This window comes from Oncorhynchus kisutch, linkage group LG11 (assembly GCF_002021735.2).
Source record: "Oncorhynchus kisutch isolate 150728-3 linkage group LG11, Okis_V2, whole genome shotgun sequence".
Lineage (NCBI taxonomy): Eukaryota > Metazoa > Chordata > Actinopteri > Salmoniformes > Salmonidae > Oncorhynchus > Oncorhynchus kisutch.
The window spans coordinates 15,221,554-15,245,596 of record NC_034184.2 but is presented as its reverse complement, the minus strand read 5'-3'; the positions used below and the strand labels follow the sequence as shown (position 1 = coordinate 15,245,596).

At 43.2% G+C, this 24,043-nt stretch overlaps 1 protein-coding gene across 1 annotated transcript in view; it reads right to left on the bottom strand.

The window, feature by feature from the left end:
• The window catches only part of LOC109898925 (mono-ADP ribosylhydrolase 2), a 722,140-nt gene that overhangs the window by 260,174 nt on the left and 437,923 nt on the right, over nucleotides 1-24,043 (bottom strand). Inside the window, exon 4 of the mRNA XM_031836489.1 lies at nucleotides 11,128-11,158. Coding sequence (XP_031692349.1) covers nucleotides 11,128-11,158 — 31 coding nt within the window. The remainder of the gene's footprint in view (nucleotides 1-11,127; nucleotides 11,159-24,043) is intronic.

Genomic DNA, 24,043 nt, shown 5'->3' with positions numbered 1-24,043 from the left:
TACAGAGAAGAGAGTCGGTCCAAGAATTAAACCCTGTGGCACCCCCATAGAGACTGCCAGAGGTCCGGACAGCAGACCCTCCGATTTGACACACTGAACTCTATCAGAGAAGTAGTTGGTGAACCAGGCGAGGCAATCATTTGAGAAACCAAGGCTGTCGAGTCTGCCGATGAGGATGTGGTGATTGACAGAGTCGAAAGCCTTGGCCAGATCAATGAATACGGCTGCACAGTAATGTTTCTTATCGATGGCGGTTAAGATATCGTTTAGGACCTTGAGCGTGGCTGAGGTGCACCCATGACCAGCTCTGAAACCAGATTGCATAGCAGAGAAGGTATGGTGAGATTCGAAATGGTCGGTAATCTGTTTGTTGACTTGGCTTTCGAAGACCTTAGAAAGGCACGGTAGAATAGATATAGCAGTCTGTAGCAGTTTGGGTCAAGAGTGTCCCCCCCTTTGAAGAGGGGGATGACCGCAGCTGCTTTCCAATCTTTGGGAATCTCAGACGACACGAAAGAGAGGTTGAACAGGCTAGTAATAGGGGTGGCAACAATTTCGGCAGATAATTTTAGAAAGAAAGGGTCCAGATTGTCTAGCCCGGCTGATTTGTAGGGGTCCAGATTTTGCAGCTCTTTCAGAACATCAGCTGAATGGATTTGGGAGAAGGAGAAATGGGGAAGGCTTGGGCGAGTTGCTGTTGGGGGTGCAGTGCTGTTGACCGGGGCAGGAGTAGCCAGGTGGAAAGCATGGCCAGCCGTAGAAAAATGCTTATTGAAATTCTCAATTATGGTGGATTTATCAGTGGTGACAGTGTTTCCTATCTTCAGTGCAGTGGGCAGCTGGGAGGAGATGTTCTTATTCTCCATGGACTTTACAGTGTCCCAGAACTTTTTTGAGTTAGTGTTGCAGGAAGCAAATTTCTGCTTGAAAAAGCTAGCCTTGGATTTTCTAACTGCCTGTGTATAATGGTTTCTAGCTTCCCTGAACAGCTGCATATCACGGGGGCTGTTCGATGCTAATGCAGAACGCCATAGGATGTTTTTGTGTTGGTTAAGGGCAGTCAGGTCTGGGGAGAACCAAGGGCTATATCTGTTCCTGGTTCTAAATTTCTTGAATGGGGCATGTTTATTTAAGATGGTTTAGGAAGGCATTTAAAAAAAATATCCAGGCATCCTCTACTGACGGGATGAGATCAATATCCTTCCAGGATACCCCGGCCAGGTCGATTAGAAAGGCTGATCATCTATGAACATTTGAACATATTAACCATGTTCTGTTATAATCTCCACTCGGCACAGCCAGAAGAGGACCGGTCACTCCTCATAGCCTGGTTCCTCTCTAGGTTTCTTCCTAGGTTCCTGCCTTTCTAGGGAGTTTTTCCTAGCCACCCTGCTTCTACACCTGCATTGCTTGCTGTTTGGGGTTTTAGGCTGGGTTTCTGTACAGCACTTTGTGACATCAGCTGATGTAAGAAGGGCTTTATAAATACATTTAATTGATTCCCAGGAAGGACGGTTGAGACAACCTCTGTAAACTTCTGTTCTCCACCAGGGTTCAGTTGTTATATGTTTTATATATGTCTGTATGTTAACAGCCCTTACTACTATGTAACTGTATGTGTATAAATGCCTCAGTCATTGTCTATACTCTACTACTAGCCTTGTTGGTACCAGTACTTGTTTGGTACTTGTTTGGTAAATATTTTCTTAACTCTTTCTTGAACTGCACGGTTGGTTAAAACCTGTTAGGGAGGCTGCGAATTTTCGCAGCTTTTTGTTAAAACTCGCACAAAATGTCAACGTCCTGCTACTCATGCCAGGAATATAGTATATGCATATGATTAGTATGTGTGGATAGAAAACACTCTGAAGTTTATAAAACTGGTTAAATCATGTCTGTGACTATAACAGAAAGTGTTTAGCAGGCAAAATCCCAAGGAAAACTGTTCACAAAAAAATATCCATCCGCCAGTCTATGGCAAGGGAAAATAGATAGCGACCAGTTTACAATGCCTACAGCTTCCACACGATGTCGCCAGTACTGGCATTTAGATTGAAGTTAATCCTTGGTCAGATGAGAAATAGGCACTTCCTGTTATCGAGTACACAGCAGGAAGTTTGGAGAAAATGAAGCATAATTTCAAAACGTGCTGCTATTGAATACAGATAGCCCCTGATCAATTTGATCGATTATTAACGTTTACTAATACCTAAAGTTGGATTACAAAAGTAAGTTTGAAGTGTTTTGTCAAAGTTTATAGGCAACTTTTTTAATTTAAAAAAATTACGTTGCGTTTTGGAACGGTGCTTTTCCATGGATCAGACGGGCTTCATAAATTGACATTTTGGGTATACATGGACGGATTTAATCGAAAAAAAAAGACCCAATTGTGATGTTTATGGGACATATAGGAGTGCCAACAAAGAAGCTCGTCAAAGGTAATGAATGCTTTATATTTTATTTCTGCGTTTTGTGTAGCGCCGGCTACGCAAATTATTCTGTTTACGTCCCCTTTGGGTATTTCGGGGTTTGCATGCTATCAGATAATAGCTTCTCATGCTTTCGCAGAAAAGCATTTTAAAAATCTGACATGTTGGCTAGATTCACAACGAGTGTAGCTTTAATTGAGTACCCTGCATGTGTGTTTTAATGAAAGTTTGAGTTGTATTGAGTACTATTAGTTGTCACTCTAAAATTTCCGCTGATGTTGATCCCTGTACAGGGACAGCAGCCGTAAAAGGTTGGGCTTGTAAGTAAGCATTTCATGGTTCAGTCTACACTTGTTGTATTCGGCGCATGTGACTAATAAAGTTAGGTTTGATTTGTTACTTACTGTGTTTATCTGGTCAGATTCAAATTCAGAGATTCAGAATCTGAGATTCAGAGATTTTAAGATTCAGATTCAGTGTTTAATAGTCACATGTACAGGGTTGCAGGTGTGATTGCAGGGTACAATGAAAATCTTAGGCTCCGAGCTCCAACATGCAGCACTAAGTTATATTAAATAACGAAATAGCACTATATACATAATAACAACTATATTTGGCATAGTTTATGTGTACTTCACCATTCAAGCCATGTGGTACACTATTCTACACTCTTAGAAAAAAGGTTTTCAAAAGGGTTCTTTGCGGAAGGATAAAAAAAAAAAAAGGCAAGTCAGTTAAGAACAAATTCTTATTTTCAATGATGGCCTAGGAACAGTGGGTTAACTGCCTGTTCAGGGGCAGAACAACAGATTTGTACCTTGTCAGCTCGGGGATTTGAACTTGCAACCTTTCGGTTACTAGTCCAACGCTCTAACCACTAGGCTACCCTGCCGCCCCAGAATAGGGTTCTACCAAGAACTGTTTTGATCAGAAGATCCATTTTTGGAAGACAAAGGTTATTTGTAAGGCACAGTGTTCTACCTAGAACCTTTAACATCCTGAGAACCGTTTTTGGAAGAAAGCATTCTTTGATGATTCTTTGGAAGGCAAGAAGGATTCTTTGGAAGGCAAGAAGAGTTCTTTGAAAGACAAGAAGGGTTCTTTGGAAGGCAAGAATGGTTCTTTGGAAGGCAAGAAGGGTTCTTTGGAAGGAAAGAAGGGTTCTTTGAAAGGCAAGAAGGGTTCTTTGGAAGTCAAGAAGGGTTCTTTGAAAGGCAAGAAGGGTTCTTTGGAAGGCAAGAAGGGTTCTTTGGAAGGCTTTAGGGTATAACAAGGCCCTAAAAAATGGCCTTATGAAATATGTAATGTATTGTCATAAATAATAACATTTAAAAAGGCTGGTGGAACCGTTCATAGAGGATTCTAGGAAGAACCATCCAAAGACAAAAGCATTCTCAGTAGAAACCTTCATAGAGGGTTCTAGCTAGAACCATATACAAAGGGTTCTTTGAATGACCCTACATAGAGGGTTCTAGATAGAACCCTATGCAAAGGGTTCCCAGCACCAAAAAGGGACATGTGGACAAGCAGAATAACCCTGTATGGTTCAATTTAGCACCTTTTCTTCTAAGAGTGTATTGGTCAAGATGGCTACTAGCCAATAGTTGTATATTACACACCTAATACAGCCAACCAGTGATGTCAACACGTCCAGAGTCACTCCCCTGCTATAGCCACAGCTACATCCAACATGGCTGCGGTTTACACACACACACACAAAAGTATTCTAAATAGTACCAGATCAGGGTTAGTTGGCTTGTAACCATAGCATAACCCTTTTTGGTGCTATATAGAACCCCTTTTTGATGGTTAAAGACCCATGCTCATAAGGTTCTAAATGGAAACTGTATGGTGCTATAACGAAAAGGTTCTATATAGCACCAAAAAAGGGTTCCTCTGTGGTTACAACATTGGTTCTATATAGAACCCTTTTTTATGGTTCTTAATAGAACCTTTATAGATAATGGTTCTATAAAGAACCTTTCTTAATCTCAAAGGTTATTTGTAGATCCTTTTGAAGAACCATACAGGGTTTTATATTCTGGCCAGTCATATTACATTGTTCAAATTCCTTAGGTGTTGTGCCACAAGCAGGCAATGGTCATACACACATAGGCAAACAGGCAGGTGAATCAAAACTAGGGCTGAAGGCTATAACTGGTTCTCCCAAATGAGCTAGGATAAGGATTAGTAGAGTCAAAATGAACAATAACTCACAAAGGCACAAACAGAATGAACTGAACTAAATAAGGAGCTGATGAGACCAGGTGAGTAACCAGGTGAGTAACTAATAAATCAATTAACAAAAATGAAAGACAGGGCTACATTCAAGAACACAACGAAACAGGGCTACGTTCAAGAACACAACGAAACAGGGCTACGTTCAAGAATACAACTAAACAGGGCTACGTTCTAGAACACAAAGACAGCAACAAGAACAAATCCATCTGTTAACGAGTGTAGAGTTAAACATTTCTCAGATAGAATTACCTTTATTTTGTCACACTCATAACCTGTAAGCTATTTTCTGTACGCTTGTAAATAATGATGTTGTTGTGTGTTTATTTTCTGTACGCTTGTAAATAATGATGTTGTTGTGGGTTTATTTTCTGTACACTTGTAAATAATGATGTTGTTGTGGGTTTATTTTCTGTACGCTTGTAAATAATGATGTTGTTGTGGGTTTATTTTCTGTACGCTTGTAAATAATGATGTTGTTGTGGGTTTATTTTCTGTACGCTTGTAAATAATGATGTTGTTGTGGGTTTATTTTCTGGATAAAATCATTAAAAGGAGATGAAGTTAAGACTGTCAGCTATACTCTGGTCATTATTTGAAACTGGCTAGCCAGAGATCTAGCTAACTAGATAGCATCTAACTAAAATATTGTTTAGAAAGTAGCTTTTAGTTGCCTGGCATGATAGGTTGACATTTAATACATTCATTTTTAACTGATGGGTATATCATATTGGCTTCTGTCATGCAGAAGCTGTCGTTTTTCATAACAACGACGACAAGTTAGATGTCGGCCGAATGTTCATGATGTCACTGCGACAAACTTTCTCCAGCCTTTACTCTTGTGTAATATACACTGAGAATACAAAACATTAACAACGCTCTTTCAATGACATAGACTGACCAGGTGAATCCAGGTGAATGCTATGATCCCTTATTGATGTCATGTGTTAAATCAGCTTCAATCAGTCTAGATGAAGGGGAGGAGACAGGTTAAAGAATGATTTTTAAGCCTTGAGACAATTGAGACATGGATTGTGCCATTCTGATGGTGAATGGGCAAGACAAAATATTTAAGTGCCTTTGAACAGGGTATGGTAGTAGGTGCCAGACGCAACAGTTTGTGTCAAGAACTGTAACGCTGCTGGGTTTTTCACGCTCAACAGTTTCCTGTGTGTATCAATAAGGACATCCAGACATCCTAGATAACTCATCATCTGTGCTAATCACAGAAAGCTCAGGGAGACTCATTGTTTAACCAGTGAAATTAGTTATAAAAGGTCATTGTCACACCAAATATGAACAGATCTGGGACCTGACTATAGTATCTTGTGTTTAACATCCAAATATGTCACTCCAAATATGAACAGATCTGGGACCAGGCTATAGTGTATTCTGTTGAACATCCAAATCAGGAAGCATGAATCCAATCTCTTCTTTGTTTACATCCATAGTGAGAGGCTCTGACATTCTCTTCTCACTGAAATTAAAGTTGTCATTTGAAATCTCATCCCTGCTCTAAGTTTTATGAGTTTGATGTTGTGTCTGTGCAACCTTCTTTCTGGCAGACTTTGTTTTTAATGCACCCAGACTCACACATTGGATATTCTGAAACAATCAAAATAAGGTGAATCAGCTTAAACATTGCTAAATACATCTTCATGCCGTTCACTGGGTGGGTCAACTTTTATTCTTTGTGTCTGTGCAACCAACACTGGCAGACTTTGATTTTTAATAGGTGTTTCTAACGCTTACTTATTATCTGTCATATTTACAGGGTCAGCTTGACAAACAACACATCCTGTTATTTAGACCAATTCCTAATAGACCAGCTCCTGTTTGGTAAACTCACTATATATGTCCTGTTTTTTCTGTCCACTACAGAAAACCACTATTCACTTTCACCAATTATATTCCTCTTCCTGTTTGCTGTGTGTGTGTGCGTGTGTGTGTGTGTGGTAATAAAGTGTGGATTTTTGTCTCCTACGTGTCATTTCTGTCCTCTAACCAGGACCACGGGTCATTTCTGTCCTCTAACCAGGACCCCAGGACAGTTGTGCCTATAATCTAAACCGGCACCTCTTTCGGAGTCCACCACGGTGACACTCTTGAAAACTGTCCACCACTTTTTAATGTTGCTGAAGCATTATTTTCCTGATGTAGCAAACTGGCTCAAATTAAGATCTTACACCTGTATACAGTATAGGGAATAGGGAGTGGGCCCTAGTTCTCTGTTACCCACTGATACAGCACATCCTCCCAGCAGTAGGCATTATGGGAGGGGAGGATCTTGACCAGATATGGAGGGGTTAAGAGGAAGGAGTGTGTGTGTTGGTGTGTGCTAATCCTGACCGGAGATGGAGAGAGTTAGAAGGTTTGTGTTTGTGTGTGGGTGCATGAGCCAGAAAGCTCAGCGTTCGTCGGCTGGGTGAAAACTGTTAGCTACTCTGACCCTCTCTAACCCTCTCTGACCCTCTCTAACCCTCTCTGACCCTCTCTGACCCTCTATAACCCTCTCTAACCCTCTCTGACCCTCTCTAACCCTCTCTGACCCTCTCTAACCCTCTCTGACCCTCTCTAACCCTCTCTGACCCTCTCTAACCCTTTCTGACCCTTTCTGACTCTCTCTGACTCTTTGAGCTGGACACCACACTGGGCTCAAGGTGTCTGTCTGGACACACTGGACATCACACCCACAGAGCCTGGGTGGATTATGGTGTGGCTATACAGATATAGGATGCGGCCCAAATGGTACCCTATTCCCTACATAGAGCACTACTTTTGGTGGTAGTCTGCGATATGTGGCTGTGACCCTAGTGGACTCCGGTCAAAAGTAGTGCACTATGTAGGGAATAGGGTGCCATTTGGGAGGCAAATAGAACCTCTGAGGATTACACATAGCCACATATCTCCGACAACCACCAGTCGCTGTAAAACCCCTTTGTCAACAATATCCTTTCAAATACTTCAAAGACGGACGAGGAGGAGGGATTAATAAACACGGACTACCAGACCTGGGTAGCGTTCCAAATGGCACCCTATTCCTCATAGGTCTCAGGCCAATAGAAGTGCACTATATAGGCAATAGGGTGTCAAAGGTACATACACTTTCAAATATTATCAAAATGTTTTCAATGTTTGCTTAGCTTGCTTCGAATGCCAAGTGGGCGGGGTTTGCACATTTAAGACTATTCTATTGGTTTCATTGCGCCAGGCAAACTCAATCAAGCCCAGATAAAGTATTTGACATGATGTTGAATACTATTTGAACCCAGGTCTAACAGGTAGGGACGTGTTCAGAACTAGAAGCAGGTGTTTTGGTGTTTAGAAGGCTGATTGGTCTGATAGGGTTCTGAATGCCAGGGTATGGCTGAATCTGTCAGGTAAATGTGAGACTTAATGCTCCCATCTATGGCTTGACATGGTGCTAGCTAGACCTTCGTTGGGTGTATCCCAAATGGGACTCTATTCCCTTTATATAGGGCCCTGGTTTAAAAAAAGTGGTGCACTATAAAGGGAATAGGGTGCCATTTGGGACGTAGACCTTCCTTCCGCTCCGTGCCAAGATTGATAATCTCAAGCCTCTCATAAACCCTCCAATACTGCAGCCCATTACAAGGCTGTTCTAAAGCGTTCAATCTCTCAGTGCCAGCAGAAATTAGGCCTCTGCAAGGTCTCTCATACCAGACTGTACTGTACATACTGCAGGTTGAAATCCTTCACCTCGGGTGAGGAATTTCTTGATTATGTCGGTGTTGTGAAGACATTGAGAGGTGTCTGCTACTCAGAAGGAATAATCCGCTTGAACCACAGGTTGATCGTGTGGTGGGAGCCGCCCATGATTGATGGGAGAACAGGACCAACACTTAATAACCTCTATCATGCCTCGCGACCTCACGACCCTACGGTGGGTGCCAGTTTGTTAGTGGGTGGTACGTCCATCCCTTTTTCCCTCCCTCCCTCCCCCACCCGCATGCCGACACGCTAACCAGTGCGCTGCCCGACCGCTGCAGAATCTCTGCTGGGGCTAATGGGCCGGACTGAGGGATTGGACTGTCAGCACGGAGCCGGGAGTCATTTTTCTTCCTTCCTGCACGGTCGTCTGAGGTAGACGTAGAGGTAGCCCCTGTGCACCCCTGGCGACGCCCTACCCCGTGCTCTCCCAATCATCTGTCAGCGGTGACGGAGCCTGCTGGAATAAGGGGGCGTGAGGGAGGAGAAGGAGGGTGTCAATTAGCCTTAGCCGTCCTGACAAACCTGTTTTTCCTCTCCACCACCACTGAGGCAGCAGCCACTGAGGCCCTGGACAACTCGGTCCCTCGTTCCTCTCTGTCACTTTGTGGGGGCTGTGGATTTGTTTCGCTGTAAATGGGTCACACACAGACACTCCATTACAATGCGCGTCTCAGTGTGCCTCAGTGTGTATGTGAGGGGACCAAGTGAGAGGAAGAGTTAGAGGAAGAAGAGAAAGAGTCCTTTGCACCTTTCATGAGAAAACGTACAAAGAGGACTTGACCTTAATCATACTATCAAATGTAAACAAATACAGTAAGCCTAGATCCATCAGTAAACATGCCAACATCTGATCAGTTAGTAGAACTGGGTTCCTGAGTGGAGCAGCAGTCTAAGGCACTGCATCTCAGTACTAGAGGCGTCACTACAGACACCCCGGTTCAAATCCAGGCAGTATCACGACCGGCCGTGATTGAGAGTCCCATAGGGCGGTGTACAATTGGCTCAGTGCCGTCCGGTTTGGCCGGTGTAGGCCGTCATTGTAAATAAGAATTTGTTCTTAACTGACTTGCCTAGTTAAATAAAGGTGAAATAAAAATAGAGAGAGAATAAGTAAATAGTACTGGGGGAGGGATTACATTATATCATCATACTGTACTGCCTCTGAAGCCTCCTCCTCTACCCCCCTCTCTCCATCCCTCTCTCTCACAAACCTCCTCCTCTACCCTCTCTCTCTCACAAACCTCCTCCTCTAACCCCTCTCTCACAAACCTCCTCCTCTACCCCCTCTCTCACAAACCTCCTCCTCTACCCCTCTCTCACAAACCTCCTCCTCTACCCCCTCTCTCACAAACCTCCTCCTCTACCCCCTCTCTCACAAACCTCCTCCTCTACCCCTCTCTCACAAACCTCCTCCTCTACCCCCTCTCTCACAAACCTCCTCTACCCCCTCTCTCACAAACCTCCTCCTCTACCCCCTCTCTCACAAATCTCCTCCTCTACCCCTCTCTCACAAACCTCCTCCTCTACCCCCTCTCTCTCACAATCCTCCTCCTCTACCCCCCTCTCTCACAAACCTCATCCTCTACCCCTCTCTCTCACACACCTCCTCCTCTACCCCCTCTCTCTCACAAACCTCCTCCTCTACCCTCCCTCTCTCACAAACCTCCTCCTCTACCCCCTCTCTCACAAACCTCCTCCTCTACCCCTCTCTCTCACAAACCTCCTCCTCTACCCCCTCTCTCTCACAAACCTCCTCCTCTACCCCCTCTCTCACAAACCTCCTCCTCTACCTCTCTCTCACAAACCTCCTCCTCTACCCCCTCTCTCACAAACCTCCTCCTCTACCCCCTCTCTCACAAACCTCCTCCTCTACCCCTCTCTCTCACAAACCTCCTCCTCTACCCCCTCTCTCTCACAAACCTCCTCCTCTACCCCTCTCTCACAAACCTCCTCCTCTACCCACTCTCTCCATCCCTCTCTCTCACAAACCTCCTCCTCTACCCACTTTCTCCATCCCTCTCTCTCACAAACCTTCTCCTCTACCCTCTCTCTCACAAACCTCCTCCTTTACCCACTCTCTCCATCCCTCTCTCTCACAAATCTTCTCCTCTACCCTCTCTCTCACAAACCGCCTCTTCTACTCCTCTCTCTCACAAACACCCTTTCTCCATCCATCTCTCTCACAAACCTCCTCCTCTACCCTCTCTCTCACAAACCTCCTCCTCTACCCTCTCTCTCACAAAACTCCTCCTCTACCCCCTCGCTCTCACAAACCTCCTCCTCTACCCCTCTCCCTCACAAACCTCCTCCTCTACCCCCCCACCCCTCTCTCTCACAAACCTCCTCCTCTACCCCTTCTCTCTCACAAACCTCCTTCTCTACCTCCCTCTCTCACAAACCTCCTCCTCTACCTCCCTCTCTCACAAACCTCCTCCTCTACCCCTCTCTCTCACAAACTTCCTTCTGTACCCTTCCATTCCTCTCTCTCACAAACCACCTCCGCTAGGAATGGAGTGGTGTGGTGTGACAGACCGTCATTGGCAGAAGACTGCAGAGACACACAGTCACGAGCAATTATGTGGAATGAAACGTCATACAAAGAGGATAGTTTTGAATGGATAATAAGAATGATCGGAAATAGTAGGTTAGAGTGAAAATGTACGACACATGAATACACATCCAAGATATACAGTAACACACAGATAGAAAATAACAAGAACAGCCTTACCATAGATTCCTGTGGATATACATGGGAAGGCCTGTGGAAAGAAAGAGAGAGATGAGGGTCAGTGCATGTTCACATTATAAAATGTACATTGTAAAATGCCAAGTACGCAAAAGTATTGGTAATTTTCCATCTCTCTAGCATGGGGATAGAGAAAGTTAAGCCAGCAGGTAGTAAAATAAAACGTGTCAGTTTCTATTATTCACTGACTGTCTTTAATATTGCTCTCAATTGGTGGCCTTTGAAACTATTCTACTCTGTGCTCCTTTTCATTTCCTACTAAGTACAGCACTAACATAACATACCGAATCTGTATCCCAAAGGGCACCATATTCCCTTTATATAGTGCACTACTTTAGACCAGAGCCCTACGGGCTCTGATAATAAGTAGATGACCATATAAGGAATAGGGTACCATTTTGGAAGCAGACACTAACATACCTTACATGTGATTTATAAAAAACTACAGGCATGTAGTGATTCCAATAATACTGCATGGCACTATTCTATATAATACACTCCTAATGTGAAATGTTCCAGGGACATTATCTTGCAGAATATTACAGTATACTTTAATAGGGTTTCCCAAACTAGGCGGCGCGACCCCATGTGTGGTCGTCTGATTTGAAAATGGGGTTGCGAGAGAACATGTGCGTTTGATTTTTAGAGCCGGGGTTATGTCAGTAACCTCCAGTAGTTGTGAGATGACGTTGTAATAAACAATGCGGTTTCTGTTTTCTTCCAACAGATATGTCACAACCTTTTGAATGGTTTAATAAGCTACAAAATATGATGACCCCATCATTGAAAGATAAGTCTCTCAGGTACACATACGTACACTACATTTTCTATTTTTTATTTCACCTTTATTTAACCAGGTAGGCTAGTTGAGAACAAGTTCTCATTTACAACTGCGACTTGGCCAAGATAAAGCATTGCAGTGTGAACAGACAACACAGAGTTACACATGGAGTAAACAATTAACAAGTCAATAACACAGTAGAAAAAAAGGGGAGTCTATATTCATTGTGTGCAAAAGGCATGAGGAGGTAGGCAAATAATTACAATTTTGCAGATTAACACTGGAGTGATAAATTATCAGATGGTCATGTACAGGTAGAGATATTGGTGTGCAAAAGAGCAGAAAAGTAAATAAATATAAACAGTATGGGGATGAGGTAGGTAAAAATGGGTGGGCTATTTACCGATAGACTATGTACAGCTGCAGCGATCGGTTAGCTGCTCAGATAGCAGATGTTTGAAGTTGGTGAGGGAGATAAAAGTCTCCAACTTCAGCGATTTTTGCAATTCGTTCCAGTCACAGGCAGCAGAGAACTGGAACGAAAGGCAAACAAATGAGGTGTTGGCTTTAGGGATGATCAGTGAGATACACCTGCTGGAGCACGTGCTACGGATGGGTGTTGCCATCGTGACCAGTGAACTGAGATAAGGCGGAGCTTTACCTAGCATGGACTTGTAGATGACCTGGAGCCAGTGGGTCTGGCGACGAATATGTAGCGAGGGCCAGCTGACTAGAGCATACAAGTCGCAGTGGTGGGTGATATAAGGTGCTTTAGTGACAAAACGGATGGCACTGTGATAAACTGCATCCAGTTTGCTGAGTAGAGTGTTGGAAGCAATTTTGTAGATGACATCGCCGAAGTCGAGGATCGGTAGGATAGTCAGTTTTACTAGGGTAAGTTTGGCGGCGTGAGTGAAGGAGGCTTTGTTGCGGAATAGAAAGCCGACTCTTGATTTGATTTTCGATTGGAGAGGTTTGATATGAGTCTGGAAGGAGAGTTTACAGTCTAGCCAGACACCTAGGTACTTATTGATGTCCACATATTCAAGGTCGGAACCATCCAGGGTGGTGATGCTGGTCAGGCTTGAAAAGCATGCATTTGGTTTTAATAGCGTTTAAGAGCAGTTGGAGTCCACGGAAGGAGTGTTGTATGGCATTGAAGCTCGTTTGGAGGTTAGATAGCACAGTGTCCAAGGACGGGCCGGAAGTATATAGAATGGTGTCGTCTGCGTAGAGGTGGATCAGGGAATCGCCCGCAGCAAGAGCAACATCATTGATATATACAGAGAAAAGAGTCGGCCCGAGGATTGAACCCTGTGGCACCCCCATAGAGACTGCCAGAGGACCGGACAGCATGCCCTCCGATTTGACATACTGAACTCTGTCTGCAAAGTAATTGGTGAACCAGGCAAGGCAGTCATCCGAAAAACCGAGGCTACTGAGTCTGCCGATAAGAATATGGTGATTGACAGAGTCGAAAGCCTTGGCAAGGTCGATGAAGACGGCTGCACATGACCAAAAGTATGTGGACTTTTGCTCGTCGAACATCTCATTCCAAAATCATGGGCATTAATATGGAATTTGTCCCCCCCTTCGCTGACATAACAGTGTCCACTCTTCTGGAAAGGCTTTCCACTAGATGTTCAAGCATTGCTGCGGGGACATGCTTCCATTCAGCCACAAGAGCATTAGTGAGATCGGGCACTGATATTGGGTAATTAGGCATGGCTAGCAGTCGGTGTTCCAATTCATCCCAAAGTTGTACGATGGGGTTGAGGTCAGGGCTCTGTGCAGGCCAGCCAAGTCTAGAATGTTATTGTATTCTGTAGTATCAAGACTTCCCTTCACTGAAATTAAAGGGCCTAGCCTGAAACATAAAAAAACATCCCCAGACCAGCATTCCTCCTTAAATGCATTTGGACAGGTAGTGTTCTCCTGGCATCTACCAAACCCAGATTTGTCCGTCAGACTGCCAGATGGTGAAGCGTGATTCATCACTCCAGAGAATGCGTTTCCACTACTCCAGAGACCAATGGCGGCGATTGCATGGCTGTGTGCTTGATTTTATACACCCGTCAGCCAAAGGTTTGCATGAAATAGCCAAATCCACTAATTCAAAGGGGTGTTCACATACACACATAAACTCAGCAAAAAAAGCACCTGTGGAATGGTCGTTAAGATACTAACAGCTTAGACAGTAGGCAATTAAGGTCACAGTTATGAAAACTTAGGACACCAAAGATGCCTTTATACTGACTCTGAAAAACACCTGCTCATCTGGGCAGAACATACCTTAGGCATGCTGCAAGGAGACATGAGGACTGCAGATGTGGCCAGAGAAATAAATTGCGATGTCCGTACTGTGAGATGCCTAAAACAGCGCTACAGGGAGACAGGACGGACAGCTGATGGTCCTCGCAGTGGCAGACCATGTGTAACAACACCTGCACAGGATCGGTACATCCGAACATCACACCTGCCGGACAGGTACAGGATGGCAACAACAACTGCCCGAGTTACACCAGGAACGCACAATCCCTCCATCTGTGCTCAGACTGTCCGCAATAGGCTGAGAGAGGTTGGACTGAAGGCTTGTAAGCCTGTTGTAAGGCATGTCCTCACCAGAAATCACCGGCAACAACGTCGCAAATGGGCACAAACCCATCTTCGCTGGACCAGACAGGACTGGCAAAAAGTGCTCTTCACTGACGAATCGCAGTATTGTCTCACCAGGGGTGATGGTCGCATTCGCGTTTATCATCGAAGGAATGAGCGTTACACAGAGGCCTGTACTCTGGAGCGGGATCGATTTGGAGGTGGAGGGTCCAGGACAGTCTGGGACAGTGTGTCACAGCATCATCGGACGGAGCTTGCAGGCAATCTCAACGCTGTGCGTTACAGGGAAGACATCCTCCTCCCTCATGTGGTACCCTTCCTGCAGGCTCATCCTGACACGACCCTCCAGCATGACAATGCCACCAGCCATACTGCTCGATCTGTGTATGATTTCCTGCAAGACAGGAATGTCAGTGTTCCATGGCCAGTGAAGAGCCCGGATCTCAATCCCATTGAGCACGTCTGGGACCTGTTGGATCGGAGGGTGAGGGCGAGGGCCATTCCCCCCAGAAATGTCCGGGAACTTGCAGGTGCCTTGGTGGAAGAGTGGGGTAACATCTCACAGCAAGAACTGGCAAATCTTGTGCAGTCCATGAGGAGGAGATGCACTGCAGTACTTAATGAAGCTGATGGCCACACCAGATACTTTTGATTTTGACCCCCCCTTTGTTCAGGGACACATTATTCCATTTCTGTTTGTCACGTTTGTGGGAACTTGTTCAGTTTATGTCTCAGTTGTTGAATCTTGTTATGTTCATACAAATATTTACACGTTAAGTTTGCTGAAAATAAACACAGTTGACAGTGAGAGGACGCTTCTTTTTAGCTGAGTTCATATGTAGTGTATGTACTGTTTCCCGCTACTATGACCACAAGCCATTGGAACAGAGTGGCGTTAAATCACACAGGGGGGTAAAGAACATCATCAAGGGGAAAATAATGAGGGAAAATAATGAAGGAAAATATATTTCAAAAACATATGTCTATATATATTTACAAAAAAATATATGGGGGATTGGAAATGATGCAGACAATTACATTGATGGAAGCAACAATCTATCTGCAGTATTAAAGCTGATCCACCCCATAATTTTTTTTATCATTGTCAATCATCTTCCCAATACCTTTCTGATGCATTTCAATCACTTCAATCACACTACTGGCTTCAGATTGAACTACTGTCAAAAATACTGCCAGACTGATTTCTAGTAGACTATCATAGCCCAAATTAAAAACGTTAACATTGGCTATTGATTACATAACTTTCACATGGTGGTGTTGCGAAAAACTTTTGATATCAAAATGGGTTCGCGGGCCAAAGAAAGTATGTTTAGTTACTTTGCATAAAGTTAGTTTCAGAGCTACTGAAAAGCAATAGACAACTTAATGCACACACACCCATGCAAGTTTTCACCCACACACATCTACTTATAAAGCACACCAGACATTGACATATTCAAAAAAGGCTGTCACAATATTGGACTAATTAATGTTGTGTGATTAAATTGAAGCCATATTGCGGCGAGACTGCGGATGTGGCCACACACACAACCACATACACACACAGACTAGCTAGCGGGGACTTGTCCTAAGGGGAACAGTAGATCAGCACTATGGTGGATCCAAAGGTACATCTCTCTGCATAGTAATTATACTCATGAATATCATAATGAAAAAATGAATCAGATTGATCTGTCCCGGGAGCCAGAGCTCTCTCTCTCGCGCGCACACACACACACACACACACACACACACACACACACACACACACACACACACACACACACACACACACACACACACACACACACACCCAACAGCCCACCCAACAGCCCACCCAACAGCCCACCCACCCACCAGCCTGTATTTCTGTCTGTCTGTCTACCTATATATCCACCAAATATCAGATTGAGTTTCCACTCATTGATGTTCCAGGATGTTACCACAAGGACTGGACGTTACCACGAGGACTGGATGTTACCGCGAGGACTGGACGTTACCACGAGGACTGGACGTTACCACGAGGACTGGACGTTACCACGAGGACTGGATGTTACCACGAGGACTGGACGTTACCATGAGGACTGGACGTTACCACGAGGACTGGACGTTACCACGAGGATTGGACGTTACCACAAGGACTGGACGTTACCACGAGGACTGGATGTTACCACGAGAACTGGATGTTACCACGAGGACTGGATGTTACCACGAGGACTGGACGTTACCACGAGGACTGGACGTTACCACGAGGACTGGACGTTACCACGAGGACTGGACGTTACCACGAGGACTGGATGTTACCACGAGGACTGGATGTTACCACGAGGACTGGACATTACCACGAAGACCGGACGTTACCACGAGGACTGGACGTTACCACGAAGACTGGACGTTACCACGAGGACTGGATGTTACCATGAGGACTGGATGTTACCACGAAGACTGGACGTTACCACGAGGACTGGACGTTACCACGAGGACTGGATGTTACCACGAGGACTGGATGTTACCATGAAGACTGGACGTTACCACGAGGACTGGATGTTTCCACGAGGACTGGATGTTACCACGAGGACTGGATGTTACCACGAGGACTGGACGTTACCACAAGGACTGGACATTACCACGAGGACTGGACGTTACCACGAGGACTGGACTTTACCACGAGGACTGGACTTTACCACGGGGACTGGACGTTACCACAAGGACTGGACGTTACCACAAGGACTGGACATTACCACAAGGACTTTGGAACTGATGGACTATGCTACATATCAAATATATCAGCACCATAGCTACCAAAGTCAGACACAATCTCTCTCTCTCTCTGTCTCTCTGTCTCTCTGGCTCTCTCTTTCTATCTATGTCTCTCTCTCTCTCTCTCTCTCTGGCTCTCTGTCTCTCTTTCTCTGTCTCTGTCTCTCTGTCTCTCTCTCTGGCTCTCTGTCTCTCTTTCTCTGTCTCTCTCTTTCTGTCTCTCTGTCTCTGTCTTTCTCTCTAAACAACAGGTGTAGACTAACAGCGAAATGCCTACTTATGGGCCCTTCCCAATAGAAAAATAGGGAAATAATAACAGGAGGAATAAATACACAATGAGTAACGATAACTAGGCGACAGGATAGCCTAGTTGTTAGCGCGTTGGACTAGTAACCGGAAGGTTGCAAGTTCAAACCCCCGAGCTGACAAGGTACAAATCTGTCGTTCTGCCCTTGAACAGGCAGTTAACCCACTGTTCCTAGGCCGTCATTGAAAATAAGAATTTGTTCTTAACTGACTTGCCTAGTTAAATAAATAAATAAAAATAAAATACATGAGGTTACCAGTACTGAGTCAATGTGCAATGGGATAGATAATAAACAGTAGCAACAGCAGCATATGTGATGAGTCAAAACATTTAGTGCAAAAAAGGCCAATGCAGATAGCCCGGGTTACTAATGGTTAACTATATAACTAACTATTTAGCAATCTTATGGCTTGGGGGTAAAAGCTGTTCAGGGTCCTGTTGGTTCCAGACTTGGTGCGTCGGTACCACTTGCCGTGCGATAGCAGAGACGATGACTTGGGTGAGTCTTTGATGCAGTCAGACAAGATGCTCTCAAGGGTGCAGCTGTAGAACTTTTTGAGGATCTGAGGGTCCATCCCGAATCTTTTCAGCCTCCTGAGGGGGAAGAGGCGTTGTCGTGCCCTCTTCACGACTGTGATGTAGACACCAAGGAACTTGAAGCTCGCAACCTGCTCCACTACAGCCCCGTCGATGTGGATGGGGGCGTGCTCGGCCTTCCGTTTCCTGTTGTCCACGATCAGCTCCTTTTTTCTTGCTGACGTTATTGGATTGGAGCATAACTGATATTTATGACTGTACTTTTCTAAAAGATTATACAAAGTATCCAGTACTTTGCTACAGTAGACATATTATTCAAACATGGCTTTACAGCTGAAAATAGATTCAGTACTCTTTACTTCTCACTCTCTCTCTCTCTCTCTCTCTCTCTCTCTCTCTCTCTCTCTCTCTCTCTCTCGCTCTCTCTCTCTCTCTCTCTCTCTCTCTCGCTCTCTCTCTCTCTCTCGCTCTCTCTCTCTCGCTCTCTCTCGCTCTCTCTCTCTCTCTCTCTCTCTCTCTCTCTCGCTCTCTCTCGCTCTCTCTCTCTCTCTCTCTCTCTCTCTCTCGCTCTCTCTCGCTCTCTCTCTCTCTCTCTCTCTCTCTCTCTCTCTCTCTCTCTCTCTCTCTCTCTCTCTCTCTCTCTCTCTCCCTCTCTCTCTCTCTCTCTCGCTCTCTCTCTCTCTCTCTCTCTCTCTCTCTCTCTCTCTCGCTCTCTCTCTCTCTCTCTCGCTCTCTCTCTCTCGCTCTCTCTCTCTCGCTTTCCCTCTATTTTTTCCCTATCAAACTTTGCCTCCCTCCCTCCCTCCACTTCTGTGGCCAAGTACATTATGATCCATAGGGCCTTCTGTATGTCTTCCCCATTCCACATTCATCTTATAAAGTATATTAATACATTTAATAAACAGTAAAGAGAAAATATTTTTTCAAAAGCTCCCATTTGTCTTTAAAAGCAGCTGAATACGTGCTTTACTTCTTCCATTCATCAACAGGCGTGGCCACTATACAGTAATATAATAGAATGACAAATGGATTAGGGCCATTTCACCACAATTTACAGAACACAGTGAGATTAATATAGAGCTCTAGAAGAGTAGTAAGAATTCATCAAAGAATAACACCCATTGTAAGCGCTGAAATCACTCTGTGTAAGAACTTAGTTGGCCTAAATAAATGACTCGGTGTTGAAACTTAATTGGCCTAAATAAATCAATCTGTGAAGAGCTAAATTGGTCTAAATAACAGGATGTGTTGTTTGTCAAGCTGACCCTGTGAATATGACAGATAATAAGTAAGCGTTAGAAACACCTATTAAAAATCAAAGTCTGCCAGTGTTGGTTGCACAGACACAAAGAATAAAAGTTGACCCACCCAGTGAACGGCATGAAGATGTATTTAGCAATGTTTAAGCTGATTCACCTTATTTTGATTGTTTCAGAATATCCAATGTGTGAGTCTGGGTGCATTAAAAACAAAGTCTGCCAGAAAGAAGGTTGCACAGACACAACATCAAACTCATAAAACTTAGAGCAGGGATGAGATTTCAAATGACAACTTTAATTTCAGTGAGAAGAGAATGTCAGAGCCTCTCACTATGGATGTAAACAAAGAAGAGATTGGATTCATGCTTCCTGATTTGGATGTTCAACAGAATACACTATAGCCTGGTCCTAGATCTGTTCATATTTGGAGTGACATATTTGGATGTTAAACACAAGATACTATAGTCAGGTCCCAGATCTGTTCATATTTGGTGTGACAATGACCTTTTATAACTAATTTCACTGGTTAAACAACAAGTCTCCCTGAGCTTTCTGTGATTAGCACAGATGATGAGTTATCTAGTCTATCTAGCTATCTAGTCCCAAGTCTGTTTGTGCTGTATATACACTGGGTATACCAAACATTAGGAACACATTCCTAATATTTATTTGCACACCCCCACCCTTTCGCCCTCAAAACAGCCTCAATTCGTCAGTTCATGGACTCTACAAGGTTTCGACGGCGTTCCACAGGGATGCTGGTCCAAGTTGACTCCAATGCTTCCCACCGTTGTGTGAAGTTGGCTGGATGTCCTTATTGATACACACAGGAAACTGTTGAGCGTGAAAAACCCAGCAGCGTTACAGTTCTTGACACAAACTGTTGCGTCTGGCACCTACTACCATACCCTGTTCAAAGGCACTTAAATATTTTGTCTTGCCCATTCACCATCAGAATGGCACAATCCATGTCTCAATTGTCTCAAGGCTTAAAAATCATTCTTTAACCTGTCTCCTCCCCTTCATCTAGACTGATTGAAGCTGATTTAACACATGACATCAATAAGGGATCATAGCATTCACCTGGATTCACCTGGTCAGTCTATGTCATTGAAAGAGCGTTGTTAATGTTTTGTATTCTCAGTGTATATTACACAAGAGTAAAGGCTGGAGAAAGTTTGTCGCAGTGACATCATGAACATTCGGCCGACATCTAACTTATTTGCAAGTGTACAGAAAATAAACCCACAACAACATCATTATTTACAAGCGTAAAGAAAATAAACCCACAACAACATCATTATTTACAAGCGTACAGAAAATAAACCCACAACAACATCATTATTTACAAGCGTACAGAAAATAGCTTACAGGTTATGAGTGTGACAAAATAAAGGTAATTCTATCTGAGAAATGTTTAACTCTACACTTGTTAACAGATGGATTTGTTCTTGTTGCTGTCTTTGTGTTCTAGAACGTAGCCCTGTTTAGTTGTATTCTTGAACGTAGCCCTGTTTCGTTGTGTTCTTGAACGTAGCCCTGTTTCGTTGTGTTCTTGAACGTAGCCCTGTTTCGTTGTGTTCTAGAACGTAGCCCTGTTTCGTTGTGTTCTTGAACGTAGCCCTGTTTCTTTGTGTTCTTGAACGTAGCCCTGTTTCATTGTGTTCTTGAACGTAGCTCTGTTTCGTTGTGTTCTTGAACGTAGCCCTGTTTCGTTGTGTTCATGAACGTAGCTCTGTTTCGTTGTGTTCTTGAACGTAGCCCTGTTTCGTTGTGTTCATGAACATGGCCTTATTTTGATTGTTTCAGAATATCCAATGTGTGAGTCTGGGTGCATTAAAAACAAAGTCTGCCAGAAAGAAGGTTGCACAGACACAACATCAAACTCATAAAACTTAGAGCAGGGATGAGATTTCAAATGACAACTTTAATTTCAGTGAGAAGAGAATGTCAGAGCCTCTCACTATGGATGTAAACAAAGAAGAGATTGGATTCATGCTTCCTGATTTGGATGTTCAACAGAATACACTATAGCCTGGTCCCAGATCTGTTCATATTTGGAGTGACTTATTTGGATGTTAAACACAATATACTATAGTCAGGTACCAGATCTGTTGATATTTGGTGTGACAATGACCTTTTATAAATCCTTATCTAATTTCACTGGTTAAACAATGAGTCTCCCTGAGCTTTCTTTGATTAGCACAGATGATGAGTTATCTAGTCTATCTAGTTATCTAGCCCCAAGTCTATTTGTGCTCTATATACACTGTGTATACCAAACATTAGGAACACATTCCTAATACGAGTTGCAACCCCCCTCTCTTTTTACCCTCAAAAGAGACAAAATTTGTTGGGGCATGGACTCTACAAGGTTTGAAAAGCGTTCCACAGGGATGCTGGCCCATGTTGACTCCACAGTTGTGTGAAGTTTGCTGGATGTCCTTTGGGTGGTGGACCGCTCTTGATACACTGGGAAACTGTTGAGCATGAAAAACCCAGCAGCGTTGCAGTTCTTGACACAAACCGTTGCGTCTGCCACCTACTACCATACACTTTTCAAAGGCACTTAAATATTTTGTCTTGCCCATTCACCATCAGAATGGCACAATCCATGTCTCAATTGTCTCAAGGATTAAAAATACTTCTTTAACCTGTCTCCTCCCCTTCATCTAGACTGATTGAAGTTGATTTAACTGGTGACATCAATAAGGGATCATAGCTTTCACCTGGATTCACCTGGTCAGTCTTAATGTTTTGTATCCTCAGTGTATATAGCCAACTCCCATGTTCTTTCGGCATTACGATGACTATAGGAGTTGGCAAGCCTCAAAATATATCTCGGACCATCGGGCCATTGGGGCTTGTATGGCTTGTATAGCTTCTGTCTGGATTTCAACCTCATCTCCTTTATTTTCTGGCTTTTGTGAAACTGTCTCTGTTTTTATCCAGTGGCACCCTTTTCCCTATTCCCTAGATAGTGCATTAATTTACTAGTACATTAATAAATAGTGTATTACTTTACTAGTGTATTAATAAATAGTGCATTACCTTACTAGTACATTATTAAATAGTGCATTACTTTACTAGTGCATTACTTTACTAGTGCATTAATATACCGTGCATTACTTTACTGGTCATTAGTAAATAGTGCATTACTTTACTAGTGCATTAATAAATAGTGCATAACTTTACTAGTGCATGAATAAATAGTGCATTACCTTACTAGTACATTAGTAAATAGTGCATTACTTTACTAGTGCATTAATATATAGTGCATTACTTTACTGGTCATTAGTAAATAGTGCATTACTTTACTAGTCATTAATAAATAGTGCATTACGTTACTAGTGCATTAATAAATAGTGCATTACTTTACTAGTCATTAATAAATAGTGCATTACTTTACTAGTGCATTAATAAATAGTGCATTACTTTACTAGTGCATTAATACATAGTGCATTACTTTACTAGTGCATTAATAAATAGTGCATTACTTTACAAGCGCATTAATAAATAGTGCATTACTTTACTAGTGCATTAATACATAGTGCATTACTTTACTAGTCATTAGTAAATGGTCCATTACGTTACTAGTGCATTAATAAATAGTGCATTACGTTACTAGTGCATTAATAAATAGTGCATTACTTTACTAGTGCATTAATAAATAGTGCATTACTTTACTAGTGCATTAATAAATAGTGCATTACTTTACTAGTGCATTAATAAATAGTGCATTACTTTACTAGTGCATTAAGAAATAGTGCATTAATTTACTAGTGCATTAAGAAATAGTGCATTACTTTACTAGTGCATTAATAAATAGTGCATTACAAGGGCTGCCCAATGGGACCTGGTCAAAAGTAGTGCACTACACATAGGGAATATGGTGCCATTTGGGACGCATCATTGCTATTGTTATTTCTCAGGCTGTAGTTCTGGGTGTCAAGGTGGATATCTCTTCAGAGGTTACCCACTGGGCAAAGGCGTCAGTTCAACGTCTAGTTTTGATTTACATTTGGTTGTGTTGTCAACTAACGTGAATTCAACGTTAAATCAACAAAACATTCACTGATTCAATGTCGCCACATTTTTTGTTGTTGCAATGGTGGAAACAACATGGATTCAACCAGTTTTTGCCTTTACAGAAACCGTTGACCTTTACCAGACAAGAGTCTCCGTCTGACACAAACAGACAGATGATGCGTGGAAAATAAAAGCACAACCATTTTTAGTCACTCTCCCCTGTTTAGACCTGGTCCCAGATCTGTTTGTGCTGTATTGTCGTCATGGCATGACAACGGCCATAAGAGTTGGCTTTACAGAACAAACAGATCACTGAGCATGTTGTTGGTAGGCAAACTGACTTGGTATTAAAGACTGATTTAGTTTCCAGCATGAAGGACCATAAAAAAAACGTCACCTAGACATGAGTGGACTCTGAATAATGAGATGGCAGTTTAGACTAAAGACAAGATAACATGTCTGTGTTGGCACAATCTCAGACAAAAAAAAAATCTAAAAACATCAAGAATCAGTAACTACTGCAATCACTCATCTGGAATACACTTGATCCTTAACCTAGTTTAACCACAGTAAATCTGTCGCTTTCCAGCTCTTCTCTGGATTCATTCT